The sequence below is a fragment of the Macrosteles quadrilineatus genome, unplaced genomic scaffold (genome assembly GCF_028750875.1).
Source record: "Macrosteles quadrilineatus isolate MER2022 unplaced genomic scaffold, UCM_ALF_1.0 Scaffold_5__1_contigs__length_97177068, whole genome shotgun sequence".
NCBI lineage: Eukaryota > Metazoa > Arthropoda > Insecta > Hemiptera > Cicadellidae > Macrosteles > Macrosteles quadrilineatus.
Window position 1 is genome coordinate 63799063 of NW_026542598.1, and position 20545 is coordinate 63819607.

Here is a 20545-nt window from a genome sequence, read left to right on the forward strand (position 1 = left end):
TTTCTTACTTATTCTTTGATTTTAATTTTATAATCAAAAGCTTAATCATAGCTATGTAAAATGTGATTGCATAAAATGTTTGGTGTTTGTCCAACTGTCTTCTAATGTCAAGTCAACTAGTTCTTCATAGATAATGTTCGTTCGTTCATCCATCGGTTGTCGCCTTGTCGGTTCATCGTTTGGTTTGACGTTTTGTTTTTTGTTTGTTGTTTGTTGGTTCAGTTTTGGCTGGATGAGTGATGGGGAATTTTCTTTTGAGAATTAATTTATCTGAGTGGTTGATTGTTTTAATTAATAGTTACTACAAATATCTTGCAAGTAATTAGTGAACAGTTAAGTATGATAACTCCAAGAATTAAAGTTTGGAATGAGCAAATCTTACAAAAATGTTGTTTTAAAGTTAGCCTAAGAATATTGTTACGCTAGGCCTATTCATAAACTCCCAATTCCAAGGTATGAACATAACTCCAAATAGTTTTCTTGTGTTTTTATGTTTTTCTAGACAAACATGTTGGCATAAGTCTTTGTTTAAAAGAAGCAACATACTACCTATTTCTAACAAAGCTTATGTATAATGCTCCTTTTCACTTGAGCTTGAGTAATTACAGCACAATGTTTTATTGCATGACTAGCTACAAGCTTATTGCCACTTTTAAATAATGGGTTCCCGTGTGTACGATATAAAGAAGAAGTTTGAAGGTTTGACAGATGCATCTAAAGAACAAAAAATTGCTACCTCTGTGGTAAGGTCTAATCGAGAAAATGATTCAAACTGGATAGCAAAACAAACTTTTGAAAACACAAACAACAGGTCGTCGACAAGGGGGCTGATAAAACGATCGCATGCCTTCCGGTCTGATAAAATTAACCGCAATTTAAACTGCAATGATAGTTTGGATTGTCCTGACAAATGTTTGTCTCAACTTGGGCCATCAACAAACTATGGGAGGAGTACTAGCAATACCTTTATTTCCATTAAAGCTGATGAGTCCTCAAAAATAGACATTAATTCCAGCAAACCAACAGCAAAATTTACACCAAAGGCTTTCAAGCTTGATGTTGATTCTACAGATCCTTCAATGAAACAGGGTTCTCCCCAAACCAAACCCAATTGTTCTGCACACAATATTCTTAACATTAATTCCTACACTAAGGATGATATATTGAATGAAAGGAACGATTCAAAATCAATTATTAAAAACACTCAGCCAGGTAAAAAACATATCACAGATGTTTCAAATATCACTGTCAGCAACCTTGACGAGTCTGGCAAGGTTGATGATAAATTATCAAGCACCCTTAAAAAGGTGTTAAAAACACCCTTACCTCCTGGACCACCTCCCAAAAAGCCTCCTCGCACGTTTGCTCATTTTACAGAAAGATCTTGTGACATAAATAGTGGAACCTCTTCAATTAGGCTATCTACAGATGACATTAATTTAGATCTTGGTAAAATTGATTCATCATGCACATTAAAACCTATACGATCTAAAACTGAGTCTCAAATTATGCTAAAAAAACTTGAAATGGCTTTACACAATCATAAAACACAGGGAAAAATTCTTGAACCGAAATCTGAGAAAAAACAACTTTCACTAAGTAAAGAATCAATGAACAGTAATAGTAAAACGTCTCTCAATTTAAAAACTACAGCTCACTCTCATTCTCCGGCTGTACGTAAAACATCATTGCCAGACTCTCCGAATGATAAAACTAGCTCAAATGATGGATGTTTTGGAGTTCTATCTTGTTCTAATTCCATGGACTTCTTGAAAACATCACATATTTATGACACTCCACTAGAACGGAAATCAAAATTTTATTTGGAAGATTTAGCTCGAAACAAGGTTGCCCCAGCTCTAACTTCAATTGAAAATGGTTTTCAGAATAGCTCGTCCCTATATGGACAAATCAAATTGAGTGATACTGCGGAACCAGTCTATGCAAAACCTTTGTTGAAAAATCGTGTAAGGAACTTAAAATGTGATAAGGGACCTTCAGTTTTACAAATTGTAAAGAGCCTGAATTCTAATGAAAAGCTTGATTTAAAAAAAGTCAGAGGCACAAATTTTGATTCTAAGAAGACTCAACCTCTTCATTACATGGTAAGTAACTTGCAGCACACATTTTTGTATATAACTTAGCCACAGAGAAGTAAGATATAGAGGCAAATCTTGTGAGACAACCATACGCTTATAGCTCCGTTTATAGTAACGAGCCAGGAAGAGCCCGAATGGCGATGGCCATGCAGCATTGTAGTGCACAGGGTCTTCCTACAGTCTGAGCGGTGTAGTATAGTTGGCACAGAACGTAGAGAGACACCTCCTCAGGTAGAACGGGCCGTCCTAATCGGTCCTAATCCTCTGTTTACATACCCCTATCTTATCTTATCTAACAGGGGCAGGTCGAGACCTTAAAGCTCTTCATCCGAAATCGAATTATTGCGCATACCCCTAGCCTTCGTTCGTGGCGTTCACCCCTGATTGCTGGAATTCCAAGAAAATCTGCGTCTCACTATAATTTGCAATCAATTGATACATTAGAACTACATAAACGAATGACGGCTCATTTTTTTCGTCTTACTTAAGACAAATAAAAAGCAATTTTAATCACAGTTCTACGATGTACCGTTGCCAAAATAACGCAGTAAGGTACCAGGTTTCGTCCAAAAAAACAAGAACACGGCTCTCATCCCTTAACTTCTGTATCTTGAAGAGGTATTTGTCGCGCAAAAGAACTATGCGGTGCGACATCGTTATTCTGCCTCGTCTATCTAGTTTTTTGAACTTGAACCCGAGTAATTTTAACATGCTTCTCAATGAAGATGCAGAGTAGCCAAACTCCGGATCCTTATCTTTTAAAATTTCTAGTATGGATCGAACTGTCGGCGATTCTGACTTAGCAAACTGTTCGTAGACGGTTCTTTGTATGATTTTCCATTGGAAATCATCAATTCTCCTAAATCTTTTACTAATGACTGATAGTTTTTTTTTTTTTTTTTTTTTTTTTTTTGGAGATGTTATTTCCTTTGATTTAACCTGTTGTACCGTACTCCTTGCAACTCCTAGAATTTTCACAACATCTGCTACAGGGCTCTTGGATCCTTTTTCCTCGGCGTAGCGCACCATAGCTTGAATCGCAGCTTCCCCTTTGTGAGGTGGTTGCTCCGTCCAGCAATATGAGGTTTTACCGACAAATCACTTTCAACAGGGCCGTTCACTTGCTCCGAGTTATCGTTCGCACTTTCGACAGGTGAACGTTCGCTTTGTCACCACTACACCACGGACGCCACATCCCAGCGATGTTCACTTGTTCAACACAACAAACAAACTGAACCAGATTTTACAACAAAATACCAACAACATGACTCATAGATTACGGGTTTTTCAGTAGCCCTCGGCAATATTTATAGTAAGTTAGGCGAAAACTGCGTTATTTCGGCAACAGTACATCGTAGAACTGTGATTAAAATTGCTTTTTATTTGTCTAGGTAAGACGAAAAAAATGAGCCGTCATTCGTTTATGTAGGTCTAATGTATAAATTGATTGCAAATTATAGTGAGACGCAGATTTTCTTGGAATTCCGGCAGTCAGGGGTGAACGCCACGAACGAAGGCTAGGGGTATGCAAACAGAGGATTAGGACCGATTAGGACGGCCCGTTCTACCTGAAGAGGTGTCTCTCTACGTTCTGTGCCAACTATACGTGATTGCAAGGGGGAAAGGACTACAAATAAAATTTGCTCTAGACACCAGTTACTGGTGCAAGACACCACTTTAGTGTACCATTAAATATCCTCTGTTTCTTACTTTTCTGTGATAGGCTATAGCATAATTTTTCAAAGATGTTTTATCAGGTAAAATTGTTTATAGGGATTGGTTGAAACTTTTGTACAGTACCTATTATTTTCTGTTCATTTTACTATAAAAGTTAAAAGTTATGAATTATTTTGTTTCAATTAGTGGTTATTGGTCAAATAGGCTTTTGTTTGACAAGTCCAGAAGCAAAAATGGGTACTTTCCTGTTAAAGGGAACATTCATTATTATCGATGATTTTTTTCTCGATATATCGATGTTTTTGTTTTCCGATCCATTGCAAATTGACAACAACTAACTGATCTTGTTTAGGCTAAAATAGTAAGTCTTTTATATGGATTAAGAAACGAAACTGTTCTAAGCTAACCTAACATAACCAACCAAACTTGCTGTACCATTTAAAAAATTTCGTTTGGGTTTGAATATAAAAGGCAAGTTATAAACACGGAATTTTTAAATGTTACAGCAAGTTTGGTTAGTTATGTTAGGTTATTTTTTTATAACAGTTTCATTTCATTAATGTTTGTTGATACTGAACAATATTTTTCGTAGTTGTCAGCTGATATGTTTCAATTTGTTAATATCGATATATCGAGAAAAAAAATCATCGATAATAATGAATGTTCCCTTGTTCCCTATAACAGGAAAGTACCCAAAAATGTTTATTCGTCTGAAACCAGTTGGTAGCATGTCTCTATTATGTTTTTAAAGGATGTTTTTTACTGAAATGTGATGTCGGCTAACTAGAATATTGAAAGATCAGTAGGCCTACTTTAATTATTATTCAAATATCAATTCATTTAACAGTGTGATACTCAGACACTGAGGGGTTTTAATTGGTTGTGGGGCTTTACGAGCAAGCAAACAACAAAAGCAGGATGGTTAAATAAATAAAACTATCAAGAGTAGGTAATCCACTTTATAACACTCAAAAGAGCAAAATAGACAATGCTTTGTTACTTTGTTGTAAATACCATTCTTGTCCGGAAATGGTGTCTAGGTATATTTCTTAGGCAAGCAAAAGCCTACTGTAGGTCTAACTGGCGCTGCAGCTGTTTGGATCCAATAACTTGATCCCTATAAGGTAACTAAGGTTGATATTTGTCTTGGCAGCAGCATGTTCTAGGGTCTCAGAATAAGAACCTCAATTAAGTTCATAGCACTGATGGGGATATTGTTTTTGGAGGGCTTTGATGCTGTTTTTATTTAATTGTCTAAAGCATTGTCTGTAGGTATGACTCTATAGACGCTATACGGACTACAGCCTCTAGCATTTGTCAGAAATAGTTGATGCTACAGTAAAACCTCACTAACTTGACATCCGGGAACTCAACAGTCTGTGTAACTCAAACGTTCGCTATGACACTCGGCAAGTACTACACCTTGACATGCCGCAATGTCGTCCCACCCGCACCCATGAGAGCCATAAGGTTTTTTAACACCTTGCCAGTTAAGGTTTGGGAGATGCACATCACCTCTTTCAAAGTGGCAGTTAGAAACAGCCTAGTCAATAGGCAAATGTACTCGTTGGAGGAGCTGAGTGAAGAGCATCTAAGAGTTACTTAGAATCCCTTCCCCAAAACTGTGTTAATTGCTTTATCTACCGCTACAGCCTGGTTAAGTTTTGTATGTATGTAAATAGTAGTATTATATTTTTAAATGTATATATCGACGCAGTCTATTCGACATTGTCGGTCAACGACTTAGCATAGGCCTACAAGTATTAAGTAAGTCAGCGGCTGACAAGGTTCACTTTTAGCCAGCGTTGTCTCTCTAGCGTGTTTGACTTTCAAGTTATTTCTTTAGAACATTAGTTTTAACTGCTAAATATTTGTAATTTTTTGAAAATACCGTATTGTAATAAAACTAAATATATAAAAATACACACGCAAGTAATACATTTTTAAGTAAAAATTAGGTGGTAGTGTATTTATTTATTAAAACCCATTAAAAATAGGCTATCAACGTTCTGGATAACTTGACAATCCCAAACTCCAAAACCTCTGCGTTCACAACTTGTCGAGTTAGTGAGGTTGCACTGTGTTCTTTGTTCGCCTAAGTCAGACCCTCACTATTTTCGACCTGCTTGAATTAAAGTTAGGCCTACAACCATGACAATTTTACCATTTAGAAGTTAGTTACAAATATGAGTGTCCGACATCACGTTTAATATTGCCAGGTTTTACTGCATGTTACTAAACAGCATGCTACTCAACATATTTCTGACTTAGTTGTACGAGGTTTATGAACTGAATGTTGAATTTTACCGGTCAGAATAAGCAAATTCTGTTTTAAAGAGGTTCAAATTAATGAGGGTTTTTGTATAAAACAATTAAAAATTTGATTTGCTTGGAAGGTTTGCGAGGGGATTTATCTGGTTTTATAATTAAATTTCGGTCAGATATTTTTTAATGATTTTGAACTTGTAGGCCCATAGGCCATAAGTATTCAAATCTGTCATGTAGCTTGTCACTGGTGTATTTATTGTAAAAATGGTGTTTACCGTGTAATAAACAAATATATAACTAAAGCCGATATAACAATATAGGGAGTTGGTTAAAATCTTGAAAGAAATCTAGTTAAAATATAAGCCTTTTTATAGGCTACTAATGTTAAATTGAAAATATTATCCACACATAAACACCTATAAAAGAACATTAGATAACATTTGTAAGATATTAATATTGTCAATAAATCTAAGATCTAATAAATCTATTGATGCAAAAAGGTAATACATCAAAGTTGGTTAGATGCTAATGTAGGAAATTGATGTTTACTGATAGCAGATAAGACTTTATTGTATTTACTCTTCTATACTTGTGAAAATTCATTCTCTCAAATCAAGGTTGTACATTTTACTTCTCAAGTGATTTCAAAACATGTCTCATGTAAGTAAAACATGTAGGCTTAGTTAATTTAATAAACCCAATTGTAGTATTTTATACTGTTAACACCTCTAGGTGCGTATGTTAAATGGTATCGATAAAATAAAACATTCATCACCACTCTAATAGTTGTCAATTGTATAACTTTTGTTGATGGTATCAAGCACGGTGATTAGTTTTTCAACTTTATTAGAACACTAAAACAGTGTGGGCTATTTTTTACTATAAAATGTAGATAAAAATATTAAACCGTTCAATATTCTAAACAAACTCAATACACTTCCTATCAAAAAGAGGTCAAATATACACCAGTACAGCAAACTGACACATACTTTCTCCCATTGCCTTGAAATTAAAATAGAACATCCTATAAGTAGGCTAACAGACTTTTATTGTTTTAGTGACATTCATAATTATCAAACAAGAAATTCAAACAAATTAGTTTTACCAATCTTAAGACTAGAAAAGTTTGCAAAGAGTTACAAATATCATCAAATAATTTTTTTAAACAAAATTCCAGAATCATATAAGTTGTTAGAATTAAAATCATTTAAAAATAAGATTCATGATTGGCTTATTAGTCACAATTTTTTTTTCTATAAAGGAATTTTTAGAACTAAGTGTTGGGTCCTTTATTTACTATGTGTATTCAAATGTCTTGTTGTTGTAAACGTTTTATTGACTCGTTTATTTATTTTGTTGTTACTATTTTTAATCTATATTGATTTTACTTTTACTTTGTGGTTGGCTGACCAGGATTTGCTTTTTAAATAATATAATATATAGACTTTACTTTGTTATTACTATAATCTTGGTAATGTCTTTCAATGAATAACTGATTAAGCCTATTGTAATCATGTATTAGGCCTACTTAATGGTGAATAAAAAAGAAAAAAAAGAGAAAAAAAATAAAGTTGTACAACGGAACTTTTAAGAGCACAAATTTAAAATAATTAAATACTGAGGTGTACAGTTTTATGTAATTGTATGGGTTTTGTGCAAAAAATTGTAATTACTTTAGAACTAAATTAATTTTTACAGTTCATTTTTAACAGGGCAACTTTTTCAGGATTTAAAGTATTATACTTAAGCAAAGTTATTTTTATAAATTTCAATGACAATTGGAAAAAAAAATAAGGGAGCTCTTTTGTGAGGTATTGAAAATCACAATAAAAAAAATCATAAAAATAAACAACGCCTGGAGATACCATTTAAATTTTTGGTCTTGACAAAAAAAAACTTTCTCCAGACTATGTATGTGGGGGGGGGGGGGGGGTGGCAATTGACTAAATGCATTCATTTAAAATCATTGACATACAAAGTTATGTCTGCAAATTTATGCATCTATGATTACAAATAAATCTTTGTTTTGCCTGTACAAAAAATACAGAATGTTAATGTATAGAGGTTAAAATTTACAACAATCAATGGGAAGGATTTTGTTATCACTTTTATAGGATTTATTGCCTCGGGGGTTTCATTTTTCTAGGCCTACTCTGGATAATAGTTTTTAGACTTAGTTGATTAAGGTTTCCTACTAGATGACACAGAAATTTTTACCCTATAAAATATATGAATTACAGAGAAGTCGGGTTTGCAACTATTGGCATTTAATTTTACCTAATCCCAACACCAACATTTTTATAAATCAAGTATTTTATTATTGGACATTTGTTTTTTAGCTATGTCTCCAACTTTTCTGTATGCTAGTTCTGTATAACTTTTTGTTTCAGTCTTCCCCGGTCTGGGAGAAAGTGCCTTTGCTGCAAAGTCCAACCCAAACTCCGTCTCCTGAAAAAAGTCTTGTCGCTCAAAAGAGATTGTTTGAAAAAAGTGGAGCAAAAAGTTTTCCTTCTAGAAGTCTGAGTTTGGACATTGACAATACACACACTAGGAACTCGTCTGCTAGAAGTTACAGCCTAGACTTTTCTCATGGAGACCTCAACATTGAAAACCAGAAGGTAAGTTTGGTAAACACTTAGTGTATCATTAGTGTATCACATAGTGTAGTATCATTGGGAAAAAAATAGAGATGTGCTGGTTCCGATTCTCAATACCAGAAAAATTGCTGATACTCGATACTTCGCTTAGTTGTACTCAATACCGATTCTGAAAAAGGATGTTAATTATGATGCAAAACTCGACTGATGTTGAATGTTTTATAGTACAACGGCCCTAAAGACATTATTGCAGTAGATATTATGCAGTATATTTTAGTTAATTTGAAGTACTCATTCAATATCTAATGAAACTAATCACATGATTTTTGGAATTACAGTAATGTTAATGAATGACCTGTTAAATAAGCTGTTGAAACCAAGTTTATCAAAATATATGATTATAATACTTACAACCTCTAAGTTATAGTATTTCACATTAAAAAAAAACATTACACATTAGAATAGAACTAACCTTAATTCAACCTGTAACTTTCAAAAAGTGTTTGAATAAATAATTTTGTTTGACAGATTCAAAAAATGGTAAACGAGGTTTACAGCAAATGCCTCGCAATGCCTCAAGACAGTGATTCGGAATCTGTCGCCTCCACACCAGACGACTCTTGTCCTCCCAAAATATCTTCACCAGGTAAACAAGGAAACTAGTTGATCACTGTTATTTTAGCTACTTATTTATTCACCATTGTTCAAGACCCTTTTCAACCCAGAAAATTTGTACTTTGTTGCTGGTTTGAAACTGGACACGACTGTCTTTAGTCATTAGGACTTTATAAATCATCCTGGTTACAGATACCACTGATCTTTAAGTCACTGATGAAGCTGCACAGATTATCTCATTCTACTCTTTTTTTGGTACGGCATGTGTCTTAATTTAAAAAAAATACCCCCGCCGCTGCAAACCTGCAGACTAAGCAAATTTCAACTTGTCTGATTACATTTTTACTAAAATATTCCCAATTTAAACAACATTACATTTAACGAGTGCTTAAGTTTGCTGCTACGGGGAAGGTAAAAAGTGTTTTTGACCATACGTCAACACTATAGAATGAAATAAATAAATTTGCCAAATTTTATTAATCAATATATATCCATAAACAAGTAAACTACAACAGTTTTCATTTTCTCCATAAGAATAACATAGGAATTTTAAATTACACTATTTTTTAATTTTCTCCGTGACCGTTAGGCATACAACAGCGCTTCAATATACAGTAGAACTCCGATTATCCGAATCAATTGGGACCAGACCCCATTCGGATAGTAAAAAATTCGGATAATCGGAGTTTTACAGGAAATCCGGGAATTTCCAAGAAAAATCCTCATTTCCGGTACTAAATGAATTTGTAATTAATAATAAATGGAATCAGAACATTTTACAGAATACAATGCTCTTAGCACAAGTGTTCTAAACTTGTTCTTAATTGCAAAAGAGTTGCGTTCTTTGATATTTTCCAAACCTTATTATTACTGTAGCTTTACATTATTAAAATTGTTGAAATAAGCGATTCGGATAATCGGAGATTCGGTTAATTGGAGTTCAGATGATTGGAGTTCTACTGTACCAAAATATTTCTTTTTTTAAGCTTTACCAAACGGTTTAAAAAGAAATTGCAAAAATTTTTGTTTTTAGGGTCAAAAGTGGGAAAACCCTATTATTACCCCATAAAACCCCCCATAAACCCCCGTTCCCATGGTCTGATTATGCTGGTTCGTGAACTCGTTTGAATAAACGTAGGCTTACACGTTTGTACCAAATTTCATAAAAATCGGATCATTTTTGCTCGAGTTATCGCGCTAACGGACACACATATATATATGGTGTTTTTGGCCTCTAGGGACCTCAAAACAAAAAATGTAATCGGTCCCGGGTCCAGGTCTTACCATGAGTACTACGGTAATAGCTTATTCCCTGTATGGGAAATTCGCTAAAAGGTAACACAAACACTTTTAAGGAAAAGCGGTCCAAACCCAATAAATGTTTGTGGACATCCCGGGAATTGAACCAATACTTTCCGCCATGTTCGAGATGCTAACCACTAGTCTAGCAACACTTCCAATCTTGCATTCATATTATTTAGCTTTAACATGTACCTATATGTGAATCACTGTTTCAATAATGATGATGGAATTATTAATTTTTCCATAAACCTGATAGATTTAAAAATATTTAATAATAAAATTTGTGGAATATCTGGAATGTTTAACGTATCTACAAGAGCATGGGATGAGCATAATGAGTAGAATATTTAACAGTTTAACAAAGTGGCGAATTTAATATACAAACCCACAACATTGCCTCCTTGATTTTGATGTTTGTTGGGCTTCAGACTGATCCAGCATCTTACCTAACATAGCTTGGATACATCAATGTTACTAAAAATATACTTTTTGAATTGATTGTATTTTAGGAGAATTGAAGACTTTAAACACGACAGCTGCCATCTTATTGGTCCAGATCCCTAGTTCAAATTTGCAGTACTTTAGACCTACTTTGTTGGCTTCCTTTCGTTGGCCCAGTACTTATCGAGAGAGGAAGTAAAAAAAAAGCAAATTCATTATCTTTTATTTGATCAGCAATACTTAAGTATATTTTTTACCCACAGAAGAAGCTCAAAAGCACCGTCAACAGAGGACTGCTGAGCGCAAGACTTATCTGAAACGAGTGTGCAGCCGAGCTCGCTCATTCCACCGCCCGTCCATAGTACCAGAATCTCACCTGTTTGAGTATTTACTTCTCGTAGGCCTCAACCTCAACTCTTCTCGCTGTAAAGTGCCTTATATAAAAGCCAGATATCCAGCAGATGTGAGTGTAGTGTAGATAACTTTTAACAGTTGTTTTCTGTTGCACTATTTAGCCTTTAACTACAGGACTATCTAATTACACTATTGATGGTAGTGTGATTTAGTTCATTGGTAAAATTAACATTTTTTATTTTCTTTATTTACATTTAGTAGTGTTTATTCACAAAAACTGGGGTGGGTGGCGTCGTCCTGTAATCCAGCTACTAGGAGGTTACGAATTGTGGATATTTATAGGCATGCATTGTGGATGCGGTACTCCCTGGTGTGGATTAACGTCCGGACGAGTGAGTACTACGACTATCCTGAAAATTAGACCAATTCGTATTTACCAAGGCAAAAATGTGGTTCGGATTCCACTATAAACTGTAAGCCCCTTAGTTGCCATTAGCTGTATGGGTTATTTAACAGCTGTGTCTAAGGAATAAGTCGGCCTTAGTTACTAACAAGACTACAAGATCGCGCCACTCATCATACACTCATCTCCATTCATACTTGGCTTAAAATACCTACTTTGTATGGTCGCCATTTCATTGAAAATGTATAAGTATAAAAGCTAAATATTCCATATTTTCCAATCAACATATATCTATATACACACAGGTAAGATACAGATATTTTATGTTCTACCATCAACCCTAGGATTCTAGGTTCTAGCATAGAACCATTTTACAAATTACTACCTAGGCTAGGCCATAATACATTGATCGGCTGGGGTATACACCGATTCCTTTAGCATTATCACATAGCTATTTAGCCATGGAAATTTAAAATACAATACTATATTTTAACTTAGCTTGATAGTCTTTAAAATTATTACTACAGTTTCCGTGTAATTTTTTACAAGTTTTTTATCGTCTCCTGTGACTGTGGCAATATCTGTGAGCATATCTTGCTGTCTCTGCCTTTTGGTCAACTGACGTTTTGGATGACCAAGCTTAGGATAATTGAAGCTCCACTGTACAAGCTTTACTACTAGACCAGCTCTCCAGATAGTATCTTACACACTCCTTGTATATACTACTTTGACAGGTGGAGGTGCCAGGAGGGATAGAATATCTGTGTTTCCCTGATGCCGAGGACTGGCCGCCCCAGGCTGGTGTAGAAGACGATTCTAGCCGCTGTTACTGTGTGGTCATCACTCACTCTAGTGGCACACGCAAATACGGCTACTGTCGCAGAGTACAGCCTGAGGGAGCCCCCATCTGTCTGCCGCTAGCATATTGTATTGTCAGCCCTTACAAGGCAAACTACTACTTCTCTCAGGTGAGGTCTCCCTCTTGACTCATAGGGCCCTTAGAGGGCCTAGGCTGTAGAAATATATGTTTTGTTGGTATATAATCAATTACAAACCTAGATGCATTCATCAATGCTAGTTTTGAGATGTTTACCTGATAAAATATACTGTACTCAAGGAAGTTAACAATTGAAGTATTCAAAGTGATCAAGTAGTTATATACCTGCTGTCATTAAAAGGGTTGCTGAAGGTCTAATTCCCGGAAGGTCTAATTAGACCTTCGACACACATTTTGCAGTTTGTACTTGTTGCTGAGGGTCTAATCTGGTAGTATGTCGAAGGTCTAAGTCCCGGAAGGTCTAAGAGTACAGTCAATGCAAAAAACTCATCCACTGATACTGTTTTAGACCTTGCGGGATTAGACCTTGGGCACACAATGTAACTTTTTTAAATAAATGTTTATAAAATGAGAGTTGCTGAAGGTCTAATTCCCGGAAGGTCTAAGATTCGAGTCCCGGAAGGTCTAAGATTCGATTCCCTGAAGGTCTAAGATTCGAGACCCGGAAGGTCTAAGATTTGAGTCCCGGAAGGTCTAAGATTCGATTCCCGGAAGGTCTAAGATTCGAGTCCCAGAAGGTCTAAGATTCGAGTCCCGGAAGGTCTAAGATGCGGGCGGGCATTGCGTCGCCATAGATGAAGGCTATACAAGCAGGCAATAACGCAACAACTTTTAGAGTTGTAATTATCGAGATGTTTCATTCACTCCAAGATGGTTCACTCAAAGAAGATATTTTTAGAGTGAGCAGTCCGAAGCTCTTGCTGGTTAATTCTCCCTAACTTGAACTTCAGTACTTCAGTAATCGTCCGTCACACATTAACAACCAATTTTGTTGAATAAATATTAATATATTTAATTCATCATTGGCCTGTGAGGACAGGGTTTAGGTTTCACCGTGGTATCTAAGGTAATAGCTGATCTAGAGTTATTATTTGCTTGAAATTAATTATTGCTGTGAACAACTACAGTACACTAACGATAACCAGGCAGTAGAATAAAATAACAATCAATCAATCAATCAATCAATCAATCTTTATTTGCCATAAGGATACATTTACATATCATTGACAAAGTCTATTTGCAGTTTTTAAACCAAGTCTTAAAATAAACATACTATTGAATATTACAATTAACATTCAACTCCATTCACATTCTTAACTGAAATTAAAACCAAACTAAAGGACAATTTCTCCCAGTTAAAAATAATCATCCAGACTATAAAAAGGGTTCTGAAGTAGATAATTATAAAACATAGCCTTAAATTTGTTAATTGAATGAAAATTTAGATTATTTTTTACTGAATTATATACTTTAATTGATAAAATTATGTGGCAATTACTAGTTTTACTAAGACGATGGGATTCTAATAGCGCAGTATTTTTAAAACGAGTGTTGTGACTGTGATTATTAAATTGAAGATATTCAGGGTTTTTTAATATATAAACAATCAGATCATAAATGAACAAATTAACTGCAGTTTGAATTTGCAGATCTATAAAAAGAGGTTTGCAATGATCAGGGTGCGTCCCTGTCATAGCTCTTAAAGCCCTTTTTTGGAGAATCAAAATTTCTTTTATTCTACCACTACCACCCCAAAGCACCAATCCGTATCTCATGATTGACTGGAAGTACGCAAAATAGGCCGTCCTTACATATTTCTTAGGAACCTGATTTACAAGCCGATCTAAAAGATGCACCACACGAGACAATCTTGAAGATAAATAATCTATGTGAGCATTCCATGTGAGTTGATTATCAATTTGAAGGCCCAAAAATTTTACAGCTTTGCTATTATTTAGATCACTCATAGTGGGGATTTGTTTTAGTGTAAAAATCATGTTTTGGGTTTTTTCTTCATTAAGCAAAAATCCATTCGCATTAAACCAATTTGATGCTTTTAGCTTTGTTTCATGGACAAGATTTTTTAGTTCTGTTAGGTTGGGGTTTACATGAAAAAATGTTGTATCGTCCGCATAAAGAATAGTTTGACTCTTTACTGCCAATGGAAGGTCATTAAAATAAATTAAAAATAAAAGTGGACCAAGGACTGAGCCTTGGGGAACGCCCCATTTTACATTCTTTTCTTGTGACGTATTGCCATTAATACTTACTATTTGTTTACGATTGTTTAGGTAAGATGAAAAGAATTGTAGAGATGGCCCTCGAAACCCATAATTTTGTAATTTGTTTATAAGAATTTTAAAATCAACGCAATCAAACGCCTTGCTCAGGTCACAAAAAGTGCCCTGAGCAAATAACCTATTTTCAAATGCCCCATGAATCTGACGAATTAGATTATCAAGAGCATCAATAGTGGACATTCCCTTTCTAAATCCAAATTGGGATACATTAAACAAGTTGTTCTCCTCAAAATACTCATTAACCTGTTCAAAGACCAAGATTTCAATTAATTTACCAATTACCGGAATTACTGAGATAGGACGATAACTTTGGGGTTTATCTCTTGGACCCTTCTTATAGACTGGACAAACACGTGAGACCTTCAACAAGTCTGGGAATACTCCAGCTTCTAACAATGAGTTTATACAATTAGCAAGAGGTACATGTAAACTATAAATAATATTTTTAAGTAAATTATTTGACATTCCATAAACATCATCACTTTTTGAGTTTTTCATTTTTAGAACTGCATTAATAACATTTAAAGGCGTTACAATTTTCCAACAAACAGTAGAGCTCAAACGTATATTTCTAACCTTTATATCACGGCGGATTCAGATTGGACTTACGAATTTGCTTGAGACGCATAAATAAAACAGCCAGCTTATAGTCATAATAACAGCCATAACAATTATAATAATTATAATAATTATTATATAGTTATTAGTTATAATAATTATATAGCCAGCTTATAGTCAACATCAATTCACTCATAAGGTGTGGGATTATAAAATATCTGATCATCCCATTTTGTTTTTTAAACTTATAGGCTAATTAAAAATATAGCACCAAATGTACTCAAAGAAATTTCTTTTTGTAAACTTAATGAGGAGAACCTTGGCATGTTAGCATTGAGCTTGTGTAATGCAAATTGGGAGCCTATTTTTCATACTCTAGATGTAAACACTGCTTTTGAATATTTCTTAAATACTATTGTTTATTATTTCAATTTGAACTGTCCTAGAATATCTAAGAAAATCAGGCATGATTATAAGAGTAAATTAAAGAATAAATGGTTTGATGAATCTCTAAGGAAATTCGAGATACTGTTATTTTTCTTGCAGATTTAACAAAAATGCCTAATTTAGCAAAGCATGATGATTTAAAGAGAACTCTGTAAGTTTATAGGAAAAAATATAGGACTATGATTAGAGTGGCTAAGATTAATTATAATGAGAAATTTGTTAGCAGTTCAAGGAATACATGTAAGGCTGCTTGGCAAATAGTAAAATCAGAAAGTGGGGATTTTTTCAAACATAATAATACCGTTCCACCTTTTTCAGCAGATGATTTTAATAACCATTACATAGATGTTGGAAAAAAGGTAGTAGAGAAGGCTCATGTTGAGCAAGGTAGGAGTTTGGATTTCTCTAATTTTCTAAATAATGCTAATCGTTCTAGAAATAAATTTTTGTGGAAATTGGTAATAGAGAATGATATGAAAAAAATAATAAGATCTCTTAATCCATCAAACAGTGAAGATGCTTACGGTTTTTCAAACAAAATTGTAAAATTCATAGCTCCTTACATTATGGAACCACTGATTCATCTTGTTAATATGATGTTTTCTACTTCAACCTTTCCAAATTGCTTAAAAATCAGTAAAACAATCCCTCTTTATAAGAAGGGAGATAAATTTCTTATTTCAAATTATAGACCAATTTCAATGGTTCCAGTGGTATCAAAAATAGTTGAATCCTGTGCTAAAGCCCAGATCTTTGATTTTCTTAACTTAAATAATATTTTAAACAATAACCAATTTGGTTTCAGACCGGGTCGTTCAACTACTTTGGCTATAGAATCGGTGGTGTCTGATATTTTGGATAGTTTTGAATCTGGTGGTTATCTTAGTGTGGCACTTTTAGACCTCAGTAAGGCCTTCGATTCGGTCTTACATACAATTCTTTTGCAGAAATTAGAATTTTATGGAATAATGGAGCACGAACTAAATTTTTTTAAATCATACCTCTGTGGAAGACTACAATTTGTTAATTTAGGAAAAGATAGGTCAAATTTTAAGGAGGTCCTTGCTGGGGTTCCTCAAGGGTCGGTACTGGGTCCGGTTTTGTTTATTCTCTATATTAATGATTTGCCAAACTCCATACCTTGCAAAACAATTTTATATGCTGACGACACAACCTTCATCTCATCAGATGACAACTTTTACTCTGCAAACCAAAGCATAGAAAACGCCATTGAATTGGGTAAGCTATGGTTTGAAAGTAATTTTCTGGAAATAAATCATGATAAAACAGAAAAAAATTGTTTTACTTTGCGTAATCTTGAAGCAGACAATGCAGTTTCTGTCAAATTACTCGGAATATCCATAGACTCTAAACTCACTTGGGAAATACAAACCAATAATATCATTTCAAAATTGTCAAGAGTATGTTGTTTGATAAGAAAACTTAAAAATTGTGTTTCTAAACCAACACTTCTAATTGTTTATCACAGTTTATTTCACTCACACTTGCTGTATGGCAATATACTGTGGGGTAATAGCTCAGGAGCTCACCGGGTCTTTACATGGCAAAAGAAGGCTCTCAGAATTATGTTTGAAATTCCGGATAGGGTTAGTTGCAAAGCATTTTTTGCTGAAAATAAAATCATGACACTCTCTAATATTTTCATTTTTTACAATTTAGTTTCCGTTAAAGAGAATCTGAATAAATTTGTTCCTTGCAACTCAATCCATGGGTATATCACCAGACAATCAAAAGATTTATATATTCCTCAAGCCAGGCTATCAAAATTTATCAAAAGTTATAAATACTTGCAAATAAAACTATTTAATAAACTTCCAATATATTTTAGAAATCAGGAAAGTATTCATTTGTATAGGTCAAAATTATCAGACTGGCTTACAAGTCGTGCTTTTTATTCAGTCGAGGAGTTTTTGCAGAATGTAGATTTTTCAACGCTTAAATGTGAGGCCAAGCAGTCTTGATGATTCTTTGTTCGTGTTATGGTCTTTTCCCTGTTAATTTCAAAGTTTTTATTATTACTGATGCTTTATCCTTTTAAGATTCTTTTAACTTTATTTTAACATTTTCTGTAGAATATTTAATATTTTATATAACATATGTAACAAAACATGTTGACCTTGTCTATTGTAATGTTTATATTACCAAACGACAATAAAGATATATTATTATATTATTATTATTATAAACATTCGTGGCTTTCGGGACGCAGCCGAACTAGCCCTTTAACGAGTCGTCCGGCGTAGACTTCTTGACGGCGTAGGTGCATCCGGCGGTAACTCGCGTGCGGTTCGGCGAATTCGCCGTCAGTCAGACCGCAGGCGCGTGACGGACATCGTGTGAAAAAAACTTATATAAAAACTCCTATAGCCCAACGCCGCATGACCGTGTGAGAGAGGTCTTAGATTTTTTTATTCAAACAGTTTTAGAAAAAGTTAAAAAAAAAACAATTTAGCAACCATTTTTCTAATACGGCCCCCAACTTTGATTTATATCATGGAAGACCCTATATTTTATGCTAAGAGTAAATAAGTCTTAAAATTGCTTCCATATTCTAAAAAGGCCATAAAATATTTTAAAACTTTGTGCCATGGGATCATTATCTTTTATGTTTTTTAACTTAAGGTCTTTTTAGACTGTAGATGAAATTTTAAGACTTTTTTACCCTAAGCATTTTATTTCTATACTTACTCATTTAAGAGATACATGGCGTCGAATGTAGGCCTCTACACGGCACGTAATTTTTTCTTAGTTTCAACACACTGTAACTCCTAAATGAGTAGCTTTAGAGAAGAAATTCAAAGAATAAAAACTTTTTCAATGGCATATACTTTCTAAGTAAATCATCAACTATAGAGTCTTATATTAGGGTCTAACGAAACCCTAACCAGTCGCAAAATAGTTAGTAATCAGAATTTGATTAGGCATTTTCCTTATAGAATATGTAAAGTCAATTGCACCTTAGGAGGATTAGATTACCACCACATATATTTACACTAGACTAATAGTAGTTTTTGTAATGTCAAACAGAATCAAATTTAAGGTTAAGTTATGTCAGTGGGATGCCTTTACTTTACACTAATTTTGTCAAACCTTTACAAAATGAGCGTAGTCCTAAAACATAGAAATAATAACAGGGTCGGTGTGCTAATTTAGCGGTTTCCACTAAGAATTAAGCTTATCTCAACAAACCTTTATTCACCTTTTCATATTTGACGATGACAAGTTCCAATATTTCAATCAGGGAAGCCTTTTTATTATCATTATTTTTATCATAAAGAAAAAAAACAATAAACTGTAAAAAAAGTGATGTACTGAGATATCTGAAGAAAATATGATTCTGAGATTATTTAAACAATACAATAATTGTTTTACATTGGAGCTTTTTAGGGACTTATGTTCCTACAAGCCACCAGTGTTATTTAATACTGTAATTATTTTTTTTATATTTGGGTATCGGAATAATTTGCTTAAGTAACAATGGTATGAATAAAACTGTTTACTCATGTTTACATGCTATGTTAATGTGTAGTACGTTCCAAAAATGTATAAACATTCATAGGCCCACGTGAGTACTAATAATTACGGTTATGAGGTATAATAGAACCAAGATACTTGTTCTTTAATTTTACTACTGCTATTCGTCTAGGAAACAAGCGAGCACAGCTTGGAAACAACGTTCTCGTGAGGTGTTGAATTTGAATAGCAACTGTTCTCATTCCATTCGGACTGCCGACTCCGACTGCCGTTAGTGATATGATATCTGAAATACGATGTCATCTTGTAGAGAGGTGGAGGTGGGGGTTAAAGGAGAGCCTCTGTTTCCAGTTGAAGGGTGTATCAGAGGGTGTATAGTGTATACATTATATGTGAGGGAAACGGACACGGACATCGGTTTTCGCGGAGAATGTCATTTTATGTCACATGTCACACTGTGTACATGTAAAAACTATCGCTACGTTCCTATCGGAAATACCGTGAAGAAGGTTTAAACCTTCCATTAAGGTTCCAAGGTCTAACTCAAAATCACTTAATATTGATATTAAAATTATTCTCTGGCATCGAACATGTTTTCGGTAGTATTTGGATCCGATGTCCTGCACCAGGACCTCGAAACTAGCGGGGACCTCGGAACCGGCCTTATACGCACGCACGCAAAAATTCACAAACTCTTAGATTTATAATATTAGTAAGATGAAACATTGACTATAATGTGGTATAAAGTCAATGGATGAAACTATTTATTGGCTAAGATAAGCTGAAATAAACAAAACAGAATCCTAAACACCAAGGAAACTAACGATGTTATTTTAACATCAACTTTAACTTATTTCTGCCGAACTTATTTAACTTATTTATGCCGATTGCACAATAGTTTTTAATTACCAATTTAAACTGATGTAATGATTTATTCTGAGCTATAGCAACTGTTATGGCCCATCTACTATGCCAGTAACAAAAATTAAAGTATCCAATAGTCAATGACATAATATAAATAAGGATTTTTTTTCTCCATCGTACTTGTAATAACGAGCTAGCAAAAAAAGACGTGAGAGTTATTAAAACTATCACTAAGAATATTACAACTCTAAAAGTTGTTGCGTTATTGCCTGCTTGTATAGCCTTCA

The 20545-nt window shown here is 34.2% G+C and overlaps 1 protein-coding gene across 1 annotated transcript in view; it reads left to right on the top strand.

Moving 5' to 3' along the window:
• Positions 1–230: 230 nt before the first annotated feature.
• LOC128994755 (uncharacterized) overlaps positions 231–20545 on the top strand; it is a 36671-nt gene continuing 16356 nt past the window's right edge. Inside the window, exons 1-5 of the mRNA XM_054419519.1 lie at positions 231–2105; positions 8435–8662; positions 9170–9287; positions 11263–11462; positions 12491–12724. Of these exons, the coding sequence (XP_054275494.1) occupies positions 660–2105; positions 8435–8662; positions 9170–9287; positions 11263–11462; positions 12491–12724 (2226 nt within the window). The 5' untranslated portion in view covers positions 231–659. The remainder of the gene's footprint in view (positions 2106–8434; positions 8663–9169; positions 9288–11262; positions 11463–12490; positions 12725–20545) is intronic.